The 14753-nt window shown below is 45.3% G+C and overlaps 1 protein-coding gene across 2 annotated transcripts in view; it reads right to left on the bottom strand.

Moving 5' to 3' along the window:
• TRAF3IP2 (TRAF3 interacting protein 2) overlaps window positions 1–14753 on the bottom strand; it is a 43627-nt gene that overhangs the window by 1433 nt on the left and 27441 nt on the right. Inside the window, exons 4-8 of one of the 2 annotated variants that reach the window (XM_019443110.2) lie at window positions 12866–13044; window positions 10734–10822; window positions 6481–6549; window positions 5248–5364; window positions 1800–1874 (exon numbers count right to left, since the gene is read on the bottom strand). In XM_019443110.2, the coding sequence (XP_019298655.2) occupies window positions 1800–1874; window positions 5248–5364; window positions 6481–6549; window positions 10734–10822; window positions 12866–13044 (529 nt within the window). Of the gene's footprint in view, window positions 1–1799; window positions 1875–5247; window positions 5365–6480; window positions 6550–8866; window positions 8981–10733; window positions 10823–12865; window positions 13045–14753 lie in introns of those variants that run through there. The other variant, XM_019443111.2, reaches the window with a different exon arrangement.

The following is a 14753-nucleotide window of genomic DNA, read 5'->3' as shown; positions in this document are numbered from 1 at the left end:
TTTTTTTTAAACAGAGTGTATAGGAAAGGTCTCACAGAGAAAATGAGCAAAGACCTAAAAGAGCAGAAGGGGCCAGCTTTGTGGATGTCTGGGTCCAGACAGTGCAGAGGCCCTGTGACAGGGGCGTGCCTGGCCTGTTCAAGGAGCAACAGGCCAGTGTGGCCAGAGAGGAGTGAGTGAAATAGAGTAGGAGAGGAGGTCTGGAAGTAGGGGGGCCCGTGTGCCATGGGGCCTTGTAGGCTTTTCTCTGAGGAGATGGGATCCCTTTGGGGACTGCCAGATACACCCAGAAGCAGCACATGCTACATGTCAGGCATGGTGCTAGGTGTTGATGACACCCAAAGGAAAAGACACAGTTACTGTCTTGAGGAGTTCACAGTCTAATGTTGGAATGTAAATGAAGATGTTAAGAAACTATTTTCTAGGCAATAGTGTACCAAGGGGGCAGGAGGTGGGAGCACAGGCCACAAGGGACTGTCTGACAAAGTTTTAAAAACATTAATAAAACCAACTAAAAGTCGGTCTCCTTTTCCATCACCATATTCCCAACAGTGCATCCACCCCCAACCACATTGACTCAAGGCACTACGACTGAGAGAGCTCAAGAGTATTGGCAAAGGGGGCAAGAAGTCAGGAGAGGCTAGACAGATTGGGTGATATAAGGATAGGCAAGAGTTGACTACACAGACAAGTCAGGGAAGGGCATTGTAAGCAGGGGGAACAGAAAGTGCGCAGGCACAGAAACATGAAAAAACACGGCAGGTGTGAGGGCATGCTGAAATAGCCCAGTACGACCCGAGCATAGTCACTGTGCACACGGTCGGGAGAGGAGACCGAGCATGTGGGCACAGCCCTCTTCTCAGGGGCCTCATCTGTCACGCTAAGAAAGGTGGATATGATCCCGTGGTTGGTCGGAATCCACCACACGATTTCTAAGCTGGGGCGAGACAGGGGAGATCTACATTTTGGATGTTCCTCTTTGACGGCGGTGCAGACGATGGCTAGGAAGACCAGTCAGGAGATGCTGCAGCGGGGCTTTGAGAGCCTGGGCAAGGGATGGAAATGCATACCATCGCACAGGGTGTGAGCTTTGTAACTGGAGGCATCCCATTCGTATCAGCTGGACTCTCCCCCTCCTTCAGCACCTGAGTCTCAAGGCAGTCCTGACATTTAGGGATCCTCCAGGGTGCAGCTGGGCCTGGGCTCAGGGTGCTGTGCTCCAACTCTCAAGACATCCACCACACCTCTGTCTTCCCTTTGCCAAGCCTGGAACGTGGCTTCAGATGGTTTCTGTCCTCCCTCCCCTAACCTGCTGGCATGCTCTTCTGGGGCAAAAACCCACATATGAACCACAGCAAAGCTCACTTTGGCAACTGTGTAGATTTAATTCCTTTCATCTACAGGTTTGAGAGCTGAGCTATGTGCACCAAAAGACTTCTGTGGTTAGTCAGCAAAAAATGTACATATCTTGACTTTTATGTACAAGAGATAAGAAGTATCAGATGAACAGCCTCTTTTTCTCTCATGAGTTAAAACACAAACTACTTCTTTGTGTGTAATGGCTGTTTGAACAATTAGGGCAGCGATGGTCTATCAGATAACGTCTTAAAACCTTCCTGATCCATGCAGCTGAGCTGAGCTGAGCTGAGCGTGCTACGACCTGTGGATCTTTCTGGTAACACTGTTATCTCTAACGACTGATAAAGAGTTCACAAGCTTTTCCACTTAAAATCCCAGATAGCAGACAAAGCAAAGCTTGAATTGTTAAGGTTTGTTTGTGTGCTTATTTCTTTGTTTACCTTCTTAGCGTTTGGGAAGAGCACAGGGATGAATCTGAAATTCATGCTTCCTTGTTTTATGAACTCAATCTGCATCTGGAACAGAAGGAATGTGAAAGTTTGATTTCAGGAATGAGGAGGAGGAGTTAATGGCACCCACAATCATGCAAGGCCCACACAGCGTTTTTATTCTGATTTCGAGTGCCACACACTTCGCCTTTCAGGTGCCCCCCATGACACATGCATGCCATACACACGAATCATTTGTTGAAGGCCTGTTAAACATCACACTCAGTGCTCGACCTTGGGTTTCAAGGATTAGGATACCCTCCAGGGTGTGCTGAGCTGGCTCGTATTGGCTCACAAAAGCCAGTTGTATGCATCCATTCCTAATTCCTTGTTCAGTGATTTTACACTGGTAGCTTGAAATGGGCCCTAATGAGAGTATTTATACCATGGAAATGGGGAAATGCTACAAATCAGGATTTTTATTTTTTTTTTTTTGAGAACCAGTTTACCAGAACACTACGGATACAATCCCTATCCTCCGAAAGTCAGCAGATTGGTGCGGAGGAAGAAGGGTAAATTGCCAACCACGGTGCAGTGTGAAAAGTTTAAACAAATTGCTGTGGAAGGCCAAAATGGGGGCCATCCATTCTGCATCGGTGATTTGAAGAGTTACAGGGGACGTGTCACTTAGATACTGGAAGACAAGAATAATTTGATCAGGCAGAGGAAGTGGGGGAGAGGGGAAGGACACTCCCAGCAGACGAAACAGCAAGAGCAAACCTTTGGAGGTGTGAAAGAATTTTAGTGGGGTTGGGGCCAGCCAACAATGCTTTGTGGCTAGAGCACAGGATGGGCTAGGGAGGGGATGGGAGATGAGGCTGGGGAGGGGGGGGGTCAACCGTGAGGAGCTCTGCCTGCCACAGAACACGTAGGTTCCCCACACGGTTCCAGTTTGCTCTGACACTGCTGTGGCCCCAAAAGACTCAGCGGCCAAGAACTGTATCAAAACCAGAATTTTCAAGATGAGCGGAGTTGGGAGTCTTCCCAATCCTGTGATCAGCACAAAGCTCTCAGTCAGTCATCTGATGACAAGGAGATGAGGAATTATGTGTCCCCAAGTATTTCATCTTCCAATTGATTTTTAAAACTGAGAAATCTTCATTGTGCAGGGGAATACAAACAGGACAGAGAAGTGACAGTGGTGACAGTTGGTTATTGAAGTCACCATAGAAACCCACAAACACAGTCTCACGCATGCGCACTCACACACACACACACCACACACAAATGCCCCACACGGTGTTTTCTCAGAACCGCTGTCTTTTAAAATCCAGAGGACCAAAAGTGTATTTTAAAATGACCCACGTACAGTGCAACTGGAAGCACCAATCATCAGGACAAACACGTGAAAGGAAGGGCACAGGGTTTCGAAGTTAAAAGTAAAGAAATGGATTTCACCTCTGACTTCCAGGACCCTGTCTCTAAAATTTTGCTTGTCTGCTAGGCTACCCAGCCTGCCGGCAGGCCAGACAGCAGCAGCGGATTATAGTTTTCTCTCGTATTTCCAGATACTGGCTTTTCGTGAAGTCACTGGCTCTATAATGCGGTTACTCCTGGGTACCTTTTCACTCCCTCTGTCCTAGAGGTTTCTGCTGCCTGGAGGGGACCTGGAGGTCAGCCAGCTGGGCAGGAAGGCACTTCTGTATCAGGCCTCTTCAACTCCTTCAGTGATAAGGAAGGGCCCAAGACATCCATGTCCCCAGACACTGAGTTTGGAGACAATCTGGTTCATGGCTGGGCACAGTCAGACAAACTCTGAGGTTGAGCTGCGTTTTACTGCCTGGCGTGGCCACACACCAGCAGACCTTGACAGGTTTCCTCAGGAACTGGCAGGGACCTGGAGCCCTTCCCACACACCAGCTGTCAGCTCCCAGGACTGGCAGGTTCCTAGAGATGCAGACAGGACATTGAGTGCTTTGGGGCCAGCCAGACATGCAGCAGACAGCCAAGGGATGGCAGCACCCGCAGCCAGCCGTGACCCTTTTCTGGGCCCTGTCCAACCCCCGGGGGGCTGTCAGACTGGGAGAGGATGAACAGGGGGGAGGCTTAGCTCCTGATTCCCTGGCCTTACTCTCTGACCTCACCACCTTGCCTTGGGTTGGTTCTGAATTCGCACAAGTGGTCGGCACTTGGTAGAAGAGGAGACAGATGGGGAACCCCCGCCCACTCTGCCTTTTTCCTGTGCTCCTGATCCCAGGACAGACCTAGTCTTAAGTCAGCTTCCGCTGAGGTAAAGCTGCATGTCCCTTGCCTGCCTGTGTCCTGCCTTGTGCTGCTTACTTATTCTGTCGGGGCCACTTCGGTGTCTTGCCTCATCATCCTGTCTTAGTCAGTGATCCTTTCTGCGCATTCCAGGTGCCTGTGGAATGTTACCGTTGAAATGGAGCTTACAAGTTCTAGTCCAGTGGATTTCAAGCCTCTTCAAATCTCAAAATCCTTGGTAAACAAGCCTGAGAAAAGCAAACCAGCTGTGGCTAAGTTGGGGTGGGAGGCCCAGAGCCGCCCTGACCCCCAGCACCTGCGAGAGTCCATCGGGGACATTTTGACCCGCAGGACATTTTGAAAGTCACAAGTCTAGTCCAGCGCCCTAGTCAAGCAGGGACCATCTCCACAGCATCTCTGTAATCCTGGAAAGCAGGGAGATTGCTAGCTCACAAAACGGCCAATTCCAAAGCTGGGTGGTATTTTCGGTCAGAATGTTTTGCCAGATGCTGAGCACGCCTAACTTCCTACAGATTTTTCCAGTTTGACCAGGTCCCATAGTTTAGGTGTGGCCATGGAGGGTTGCTCATCTATCATGAGCTAAGAACAGTCCCTTCCCTTGATGTGAGCATCGATATGTTCGTCATGAACGATTTCATTCGATCTTTACAACACTGTAAGTATTAGTGACCCATTTTATGATTAGAGACATGGAGGTGCAGAGAAGCTCAAGCAGTTGGCCCGCAGTCACACAACTATACATGAGGAAGCAGAATTTGAACCGGGTCTATCTGACACAACAGCACGGGTCCTTTTCACTATGCTACTCTGCCTCTCTGGTGAGGCAGGGGTCAGAATAGGACACAGATGCAGGAGCCCACTCTCCGCACAGCCCTGTCCCCTGCCCTCTTGGGACTTCACATTTGTTGGTAAACAACCAAGTCAGCAGAGCACTGTTTTCCAGAGCCTTGGACGCTCCAGAGCACATGTGAATCTCCCCTTGCTCCTGATAGGAACGGAGTCCCAGAGATGTGGTCACTTAAGACAGAGCCAGAACCAACACCCCCCGCTGCTGCCTGGGCTTCTTCACCCATCATCATGCCGCCTTCAGTTGGTTTCTAGTGAAGGACAGGCCTTCACAGAAGAAAGGGCCCCTCTCCGAGGGGCGGCGAGGTGCTGCGGTCCCCCCACCACTCACCATTCGATGAATGTACTTAGTATGTAAGCCATGCTCATCCTCGTCCAGCTGTGATTCAGCACCTTCCACATCCTGTTTGTATTTGGGGCTGATTGCTACAATTATCATCACTGTCTTCTGTTAATGAGAGAGAAAGCATGTTTATGGAAGTGTAAAGTGTGGTCCATTTGGGGAAGGCAGGCTGGAAACTGGCCAGCAGGACTGTAAGCGTCGTGACATGCTCCAGAGTGGAGGGCCTGGCTCATTCTCTGCCCAGGGTGAAAGGCACTGGCCTCCGCTCCAACAGGCTCCTGTCTCCCCTTCTCCCCTCCGTCTCCCTCCCGGCTCCCTTGAAATGCAGAGCAAATGGCTCTGTGAGGAGCTCTCCTAAATGGAGGCGGTTTTGCCCACCATTGTCCACAACCATCACTAATAAACGTCTAGTGAAAGCTGGAATCGCTAAGTGACTGTGCATCGTGGCAAAAAGGCTCCGGAACATCACCAATGAAAAGCCCCCTCCCTCCGGCAGCTGGGTGTAAGCTGTCAGTTACTGCACTCTTGACTGCCCTGCGTGCCACTAGCGCTTACAAGTCAGCACAGCCAGGAGGAGCAGCCCCTTCAACACAAAGCAAACATCAGGCTGCAGACAAAAGGAAAAGCCACAAAACCCCAGCCTGCTGAGACTCTCTCCCCCACCGCTCTCTCCAAAAGAAGCAGCTGAAGCAGCCGACACGGACACACTGGCAGCAATCAATTTCTATCTTGTTAAAGCACAGAGTGTCCCAGTGGTCAGTATAGATTCTGTCAGTGGAAAACAAATCACAGGGCTCCGAGTGGGCGCCTGGATTGGGGAGGGGGGACGGTTGCTGCACAGGGAGCCTCCCGGGAAAGCTCTGGAGCCCAATCCTGCAAAACACTTGGGGTGGCCTCAGATTAAATTGAATTCTGTCACTCCCTCCCCACTCTCTGCCTTCATTTCCTCCTTTCCTATTCTGGTCAAAAAATTGTTTGCTCTGATTGTTATCAACCACCTGTGTCTGGTTTGACCGTTATTTCCTGCCTGTGCATGTCCAGAAGGGTGACCCCATCCTTCCTTTCCAGGTCTTTGCGCGGCTGCCAACAAGGGAGGCTTTGTTGGGACTTTCTCGGCTTTGGACTTGGTGGGTTTGCCAATTGCTCCTTTCATAAAATAGCCCCATAAGCACATTGTCTTTCCCACCAGCCAACAAGCTCAGAATTTTGGAATGTACTTACATCTCTAAGGTAGCGTTCCATCCACTTGATGATATCAATGCCTCGGATTCTATCCTCAAATATGTCAATCTACAAGAAAAAGACATGGGAGGTGGCTGTTAATGAGAAGCTTTCTCTAGATGCAGAGCAAGAGAAAACACGAGACTATATGCATTTAAGACTGAAAAAATTATGAGCACTTTTTGCAGAGAGCAGCATATAAGTCTAAAAGCCAAAATACAATTTTCTTAAAGTGTTCCCTATTTCAACATTAGTAGGCATTTAAGTATTTAATATCCGTAATTAGGATATAGTGGTACACATCAAAATGTATCTTTGGCTACACAATAATTATGTTTTAAAAATCTGAGAGATATAGTAGACTACCAAGTTGGATATAAGCCAGCAAAAAAAAAAAAATTATATATATATATATATATATATATATATATATATATATATCTGTAATATGAAAGGCAAACACGATCTGATTCTGGAGCATTTTAATGGATGTGTGGTGTGCAAGTACGGAGATATAGTTCTGGTGCTTTACTGGCATTAGCCAGGTCATTATTATGGTATTATGTCCAGTTTCGATCTATACGTTTAAGAAGGATTGTATGAAACTTGGAGCAAATCCAAGGAACAGTCACAAAAACAATTACTGAGATGGTGGGAAAAGGTTTATGATGAAAGTCAAGAAGCAGAACCTCCTGGGCCTTGAAAAGATAGATATTAAATATCAAGTCTTTGAAGGAGTATTTGAAGGGGAGAAAAACCAGTTACTTTCTGTTTTTTCAGAAGACCAAATAAGAAGGCCTTTCTGAGGCTCAGGCTTTGCCCTGCAGCCAGAGAGTAATGTACATGTGTACAAGGTGCTCTTGTTTGGAAGAGGGATTATATACAAGAATGGGTGACTTGGGGAGAGTGTCCTTGAGGAGGAATTATTTGGTTCGGCCACACCGTTCTCAGATCAGTTGTCCTAAATGTCACTCCGCCATTTAAGTCCTAGCTGTTCAGTAAGCTCTCCATGCCATCCGTGACCCAGCCTTACCTCTTGTTTCATGTGCCCTGTCTACTTTACTCCCCCGCACCCCAATAGCATAGCCCAAGCCTCCCTGCTCTGTGACTCCTCCCCACTCGCTGACTTCCTCCTCCTCACCTCACCCGACTCAGCCCCGCTGTGACCAGTGGTGTTAGACACTTAACACGTCATTATAACATCCTTTCATTCACTGTATGACTCATTTATGTCTGCCTTATCTCTTCAACCTAGTTCTAATCTTCCTGTGGAACGAGAAAGTGCCTCGAGAACACCAAATTGTCAAACACATACAGTATATAATACAAGTTCAGAATATGTTTCTTTACCGATGGCACATTAAAAATAGAATGGCTTTCCTTTTGGTCTGGATGATTCCTGCTTTAAAATGTCTGATAGCCAATGACCACATGAGGTAATCTCGAGAAAGCTTGTAGCTCTCTGTGACTGTATCAGGAATTCATTTCTATTATATGAGACAGAAGCAATATAATGTTGGGGTTGAGAAGGAACGGACAGCTTGGCTCTACTCTTGGTTCTACTGTTGGCTTCTGCACTTCCTGCTTGCATAACTTTAAAACATTATGGAAACTCTCTAAGTCTTATTATCCTTATTTGTAATATGTGGTTACTAAACCTACTTCCAAGGATGGTTATGAGGATTAAAACAATTGGTTATGAAAAAGGTATATCATAATGCCAGGCTTGAAGTAAGTACTCAATGAATGGTACTTCATTGTTAACTGAGCACCTAAATTATTCCCTGCTACTGAGGTGGACTTTCTGGGAGGCACAATGTGCTTGATATCTCTCATTTGTCTCTCCAGGTCTCTACCAAAGTCCACAGCATCTGTCAGGCCAACTTTTCCACACAGCCACTGTTAAAGGCCACATTGTTTCCCCCAAAACTCACATGTTGAAGTCTTAACCTCCACTGACTCAATGTGACTATATTTGGAGATAGAGCCTTGAGAGAGGTGATTAAGGTAAAATGGGGTCATGTGGGTGGGCTCTGATCTAATAGGACTGGTGTCCTTAGAAGAGATTAGGACACACAGAGGGAAGACCGGTGGAGACACAGGAAGAAGACGGCCACCTGCAAACCAAGGAAGAGGCCCGTAATGAAACCAGTCTTGCCGACACCTTTATCTTGGACATCCAGACTCCAGAACTATGAGGAAATAAATTTCTTTTGCTTAAGCGTGTGGTACTTCATGGCAGCCCTAGCGACCCATACGGCCTCCCTCTTCAGGTTGCCATAGCCACTGTTCCCTTGCCTCTTTAGACTTAGGGGTGGTGGCAACTTCCTGCTGTTGCTGTAGGCCCAGGATATGCTCTGCTCCCTGAGGATTTCTTAAAATTTACCTAGAACTTTGAAAATAGTCCTTTCGGGGTGCCTGGGTGGCTCCGTCGGTTAAGCGTCCGACTTTGGCTCAGGTCATGATCTCACAGTTTGTGAGTTCGAGCCCCGCGTCGGGCTCTGGGCTGACGGTTCAGAGCCTAGAGCCTGCTTCACATTCTGTGTCTCCCTCTCTCTCTGCCCCTTCCCTGCTCATGCTGTGTCTCTCTCTGTCTCAAAACTAAATAAACATTTTTAAAAAAATTAAAAAAAAAAAAAAAGAAAATAGTCCTTTCATTAAACTTTCCTTAAATTACCCATTAAGTGTTTTTCTCCACTAAGGGACTCTTGATGTATCAATATAGTAACTTAGCTGTCCAGGATGGGGCTCTGTGATTCTAATACAAGGCTTCATGGTGATACAAATTAAGGACAGATTTAAATTCCGTCTAAGGCGTCCCTGACTCTTAAGTTCATAAAAACCTGTCCTCTTCTCCAAGGGCAATCAGTATGCTTTTTTGGAAATGACCAAAAGTAAGATCTTTTCTGCAAATGTTGGCCTTAGGACCTGTAATTTGATTTTACATCCTGGTTGCCGCAGTGCTTTCTTTCTCTAGAAACGAGAAATTGAAATGTTGGCTTCTATACAGTCACTTAAGTTGGAATGTATAAATTGTATCCATTTTTAACCTTGTAGACGCTCCTATTAAAAAAAATTATAGAATAAAGAGAAATTCAATAAAAACTGTTAAATAACGCTAAGTAATGTTTAAAATTGACATTTAGTTGCCAAGTATTCTCTTTTTATCCTTCCACATTCCTATTCATAGATATTTTCCTTAATTTTTCAGCACTGTCTAGAATTTACTATCACTCAATACCCAAAGGGGGCCTCTGGGAAGGAAGAGAAGTGAGCTCAGTGTTTTAGGAAAGCCAGTCCTTTGAGTCGCCTCCTGTGGTATTTTGTTTATCCTACAGAAGAACTTACATGACTTTAAGCTGTGCTGTTGGAAGGCACTGCAGGGAAACTTGAGGAGTGTGTGCTTCCTGAGATTTCTTGGGCCAAGGTCACAGTGAACAGCAGGGCTGGGTTGTCTACCTCCCCTAGAACTAGACGAGACCAGCTGAGAATCAGGCCATGTATTCCCTGCCCAGAGGGGCTGTTGCTGCATCAAGATGTGGAAGGCAGCTGTGCACAGTGGGCCTTGACCTCAGACCTTACAGCCTAGTGCCCTACAGAAGGGCCTTGTACAATAAGCAGGTGGCCTGGTTAAGCCTGAGGCCTCCTGCATCACAGGAAACACAACCAAAGCAGGCTTGCTTGGTGAAAAAAAAAGAAAAAGAAAAAAAGGGCAAAGGTAGAAAGTGCATTAAGAGCCTGGCATTTCCTTTGGGTTGGGGGCCAAGCTGCGTCTGTGGTCAGCGCTGACTACCACCGTTCCGGCTGTTCAGAGGTTCTCAGGGTAACTCCAAAAGCACACAAGAAGTAACTGCTGGAGACTCTGGAGAGTTTAAAATCTAGAAAATAATTATCTACATCTATAAGCGTTTAGCTCCTAATCACGTAACTCAGATAATATAGTTTAAAATGTCAACAGCTATTTTGTTTTGCTTCTCATTGTACTTGCTTTATTATTTTTTTAAGTTTGTTTATTTCTGAGAGAGCACAAGCGCATGCACATGCATGAGTGGGGGAGGGGCAGAGAGAGAGGGAGACACAGAATCTGAAGCAGGCTCCAGGCTCTGAGCTGTCTGCACAGAGCCTGACACGACGCTCGAACTCACGAACCATGAGATCATGTCCTGAGCCTAAGCTGGATGCTTAACTGACTGAGCCCCCCCCAGCTGCCCCTCATTGTACTCACAAGTCTTCTCTTTGGAGAAAATACTTACTGCAGTTTGGAAGCCATTTACCAACAAAAAGTTCACGAATTTCACCACCTCCGTGGCTGTGTCCATAGAATAGGTGATAAAGACTTTCCCTAAGAGAGAGTTTTCACATTTATTAGAAACTAGTCAAATCATTCTATTCTGAACACTTGTAAATTGTATGCAATGTTTCTTGTCTTTTTAGACTTATAAAATGAAACTTTATCTGGGGTTGGTCTGAGGGCTTATGCCTGCAGCTGTGTGCATCACTAGGCCCCAAGGGGCGGCAGGGGTCTGTCCGAGGGGCTGCAGACTGCCCAGTGTGCATGGGAAGAACAGTGCTGGCGGCCTGAGCCCAGCCAAGGAGGTCTGCTGAAAAATCACACGATGCATTAACAACATCTATCACCCAGAACCTGAGGGGCCTTAAGATCAGGCCACCTCCTGGTTTCTTAGAGACACTTGGCACTGTGCCTGAGGAATACTCTCACAGCAGGCCAAGAAGCTGAACCTTGCTAAGGGGCCACCCAGCAGTGTCCTCTTTTGATCTCATGATGCTCTCTGCTCCCCGAGCTCTTGCTCAACAAAAGCAAGTGGGGGGAGAGGGAGCAGGTGGTTCCCTACCACCTCCTTCCCCTTACCACTCACTGCTGGGAGAAACGCCAGGAAATGAGGGTACACCAAAGCATGGATCGGGAATGTTAGTAGGAACTTCAGCAGCTTGAAGGACAGATTCCACCTCTGGGCATCCAGTGTCACTTATTCTCTGGCTCCTCCCTGGGTCAGCCTGGAGCAACAGATGGCATTGTGCCCACAGACCTGACCCAGTCAGGATGGCAAGCCAATGTTTTATCAGGCTAAAATCTTGGGGAAATTTCTGGGTAGCATGTTAATGTGATAGATGAATAATCTCTGTGTGCTGGCTTTTAGTCTGGAAGAGACAAGCTCAATATCAGGAAGTCCCTGGGGCAGGAGATGGAGAAGAAAGGAAAGTTGGAGAGAAAATATGAGTTTGTATGTATTCATCTATGCTTGGGCTCTGGACTTTTGAAACAAACATCTCAAATAGAAGCGTGTACAATGCTCATACTGACTCATTTAAGCAGCCCGACATATCGATGGCCCTCAATGTATTCTTAACACCTAATATTCAACCAATTCCTAGGTAAGAATTTCCAGACTCCTTTATAGATTATGGTAAGATAAATATGATCTATAGATTGACATGAGGGTTGTATCCTATGCAGGACAGCATCCATTCTCCACAAGTGCTCAAGATTAAAATGTATAAGATTTTGAAAAGATTAAAAAATTTTTTTTTGGATGATAAACAACAATGGATCCTTACCATAGATATCTTCCAGAGCCCTAAATGACTAATGAGCATAGATTCCCCCGATAAGAGTTAGCAAATGCAGAAGGCTTAATTTTCAAGTTTGGTTCAAAAAAGCACCCAGGTTTCTAAAGGGCTTATTAGAATTACCTGAACTTCTCTAGCAAGCACAACAGAATATAACAATTTCACAAGTAGTGGCTGTTTTCATAAGATTTCTGGAACTTACTGTCCTGACTGACCTTAATATGAGAACATTTTGGTGATATTTCAACATTTCTGGTTCTGGCTGCAAAATCTGGAAAGAGAATCATCACCTGACACTTAGTCGAATGTTTCTTTAAATAAAAGGCTTGGTTTGCATTGGTTGTAAAACAGTATGGAGAATGTGAGACCGCTTTTTCCAAACAAGATTGCTCATTCCTACAGGAAATGACCTCGTTCCTGATGGCTGTTGCTAATTTATGGTGAAACACTAGGTCCCTGGCCAATACCACATGGACATCCAATCAATTTACCCAGGGACAAGTCCACTCAAGAGCATCATTCAGAAGAGAGAAGCGTTGGAGTTATTTGTTGTCGGAGTATATGTTTAAGAAAATCTAATGGTAGGCATTTTGTGAGTTTTGCTGGTAGTGTCAGCATCACTAAAAACGATTCATATAAAATGCTGGTTACTTTTTAAAGCAAAAAGTAAGGAAGTGAAATTTATTTCACTCTGTGTATGAGGAATACCCAAGGTCAGGGATGAAAAATCATCAAGTACTCTCTAAGTAGAAGACCTGACAAAAAAGAAGGAAAAACAACATTGCAAACAACTTACGTAATTCTTCTGGCAAATTGCTTGTTTTCAGAGTTCCTCTAGCTGGAAGGTTACTAGGGGGTCTGGGGACAGCAGCTGGGGATGGAGCCTGGGGAGCTGGTGGTCTCAACTCTGCAGGACACTCCAAGGACTCCTCAGGAACTCCCGCTCGATTAGGTGGCTGATGATATAGTTGGTCCCTGGAAAAGAATACATTTATGGTAAAATTTTCATTTTTTTACAAAGGCAAACCTAGCAAGACAGAAAGCCTTTAAGAACTATGGGAATATACCAGTGAGCTATCTCTCTCCTCTCCCTCCATTTCTTTCCTGAGCCAGAGGGATGAGGGTTGCTCCATTGAATTTCAGTCAATAAGTAATTCGGCAGGCTGCCATTTGTAAGGACCTGTGCTAGGGGTCGAAAGAGGGAGCAAGACCTGTGTAGGAAGAACAAATATTGTTAAAATGTCGATGCTACCCAAAGCAATCTACATATTCAATGCAATCCCTATCAAAATAACACCAGCATTCTTCACAGAGCTAGAACAAACAACCCTAAAATTTGTATGGAACCAGAAAAGACCCCAAATAGCCAAAGCAATCCTGAAAAAGAAAGCCAAAGCAGGAGGCATCACAATCCCGGACTTCAAGCTTCACTACAAAGCTGTAACCATCAAGACAGTATGGTACCGGCACAAGAACAGACACTCAGATCAATGGAATAGAATAGAGAACCCAGAAATGGACCCACAAACATATGGCCAACTAATCTTTGACAAAGCAGGAAAGAATATCCAATGGAATAAAGACAGTCTCTTCAGTAAGTGGTGCTGGGAAAAGTGGACAGCGACATGCAGAAGAATGAACATGGACCACTTTCTTACACCATACACAAAAATAAACTCAAAATGGATGAAGGACCTCAATGTAAGATGGGAAGCCATCAAAATCCTCAAGGAGAAAGCAGGCAAAAACCTCTTTGATCTTGGCCACAGCAACTTCTTACTCAACACGTCTCCAGAGGTAAGGGAAACAAAAGCAAAAGTGAACTATTGGGACCTCATCAAAATAAAAAGCTTCTGCACAGTGAAGGAAACAATCAGCAAAACTAAAAGGCAACTGACAGAATGGGAGAAGAAATTTGCAAATGACATATCAGATAAAGGGTTAGTATCTAAAATCTACAAAGAACTTATCAAACTCAACACCCAAAAAACAAATAATCCAGTGAAGAAATGGGCAAAAGACATGAATAGACACTTCTCTGAAGAAGACATCCAGATGGCCAACCAACACATGAAAAAATGCTCAACATCACTCATCATAAGGGAAATAAAAATCAAAACCACAATGAGATACCACCTCACACCTGTCAGAATGGCTAACATTAACAACTCAGGCAACAACAGATGCTGGCAAGGATGCAGAGAAAGAGGATCTCTTTTGCATTGTTGGTGGGAATGCAAACTGGTGCAGCCACTCTGGATAACAGGATGGAGCTTCCTCAAAAAATTAGAAATAGAACTACCCTATGACCCAGCAATTGCACTACTAGGTATTTATCCAAGGGATACAGGTGTACTGTTTCGAAGGGACATATGCACCCCAATGTTTACAGCAGCGCTATCAACCATAGCCAAAGTATGGAAAAAGCCCAAATGTTCATCGATGGATGAATGGATAAAGAAGATGTGGTATATATATGTGTATGTATATGCATATATATTATATATATATAGTATATGTATATATATAATATATATACAATATACATATATTATATATACATATACTATATATATATTATATATATATATATACACATGTATATATATACATACACAATGGAGTATTACACAGCAATCAAAAAGAATGAAATCTTGCCATTTACAACTACGTGGATGGAACTG

This window comes from Panthera pardus, unplaced genomic scaffold (genome assembly GCF_024362965.1).
Source record: "Panthera pardus isolate Hobbes unplaced genomic scaffold, ASM2436296v1 HiC_scaffold_17, whole genome shotgun sequence".
Classification (NCBI taxonomy): Eukaryota; Metazoa; Chordata; class Mammalia; order Carnivora; family Felidae; genus Panthera; species Panthera pardus.
Note: the sequence above shows the minus strand (reverse complement) of the source record. Positions and strands in the feature narration are given on the sequence as shown.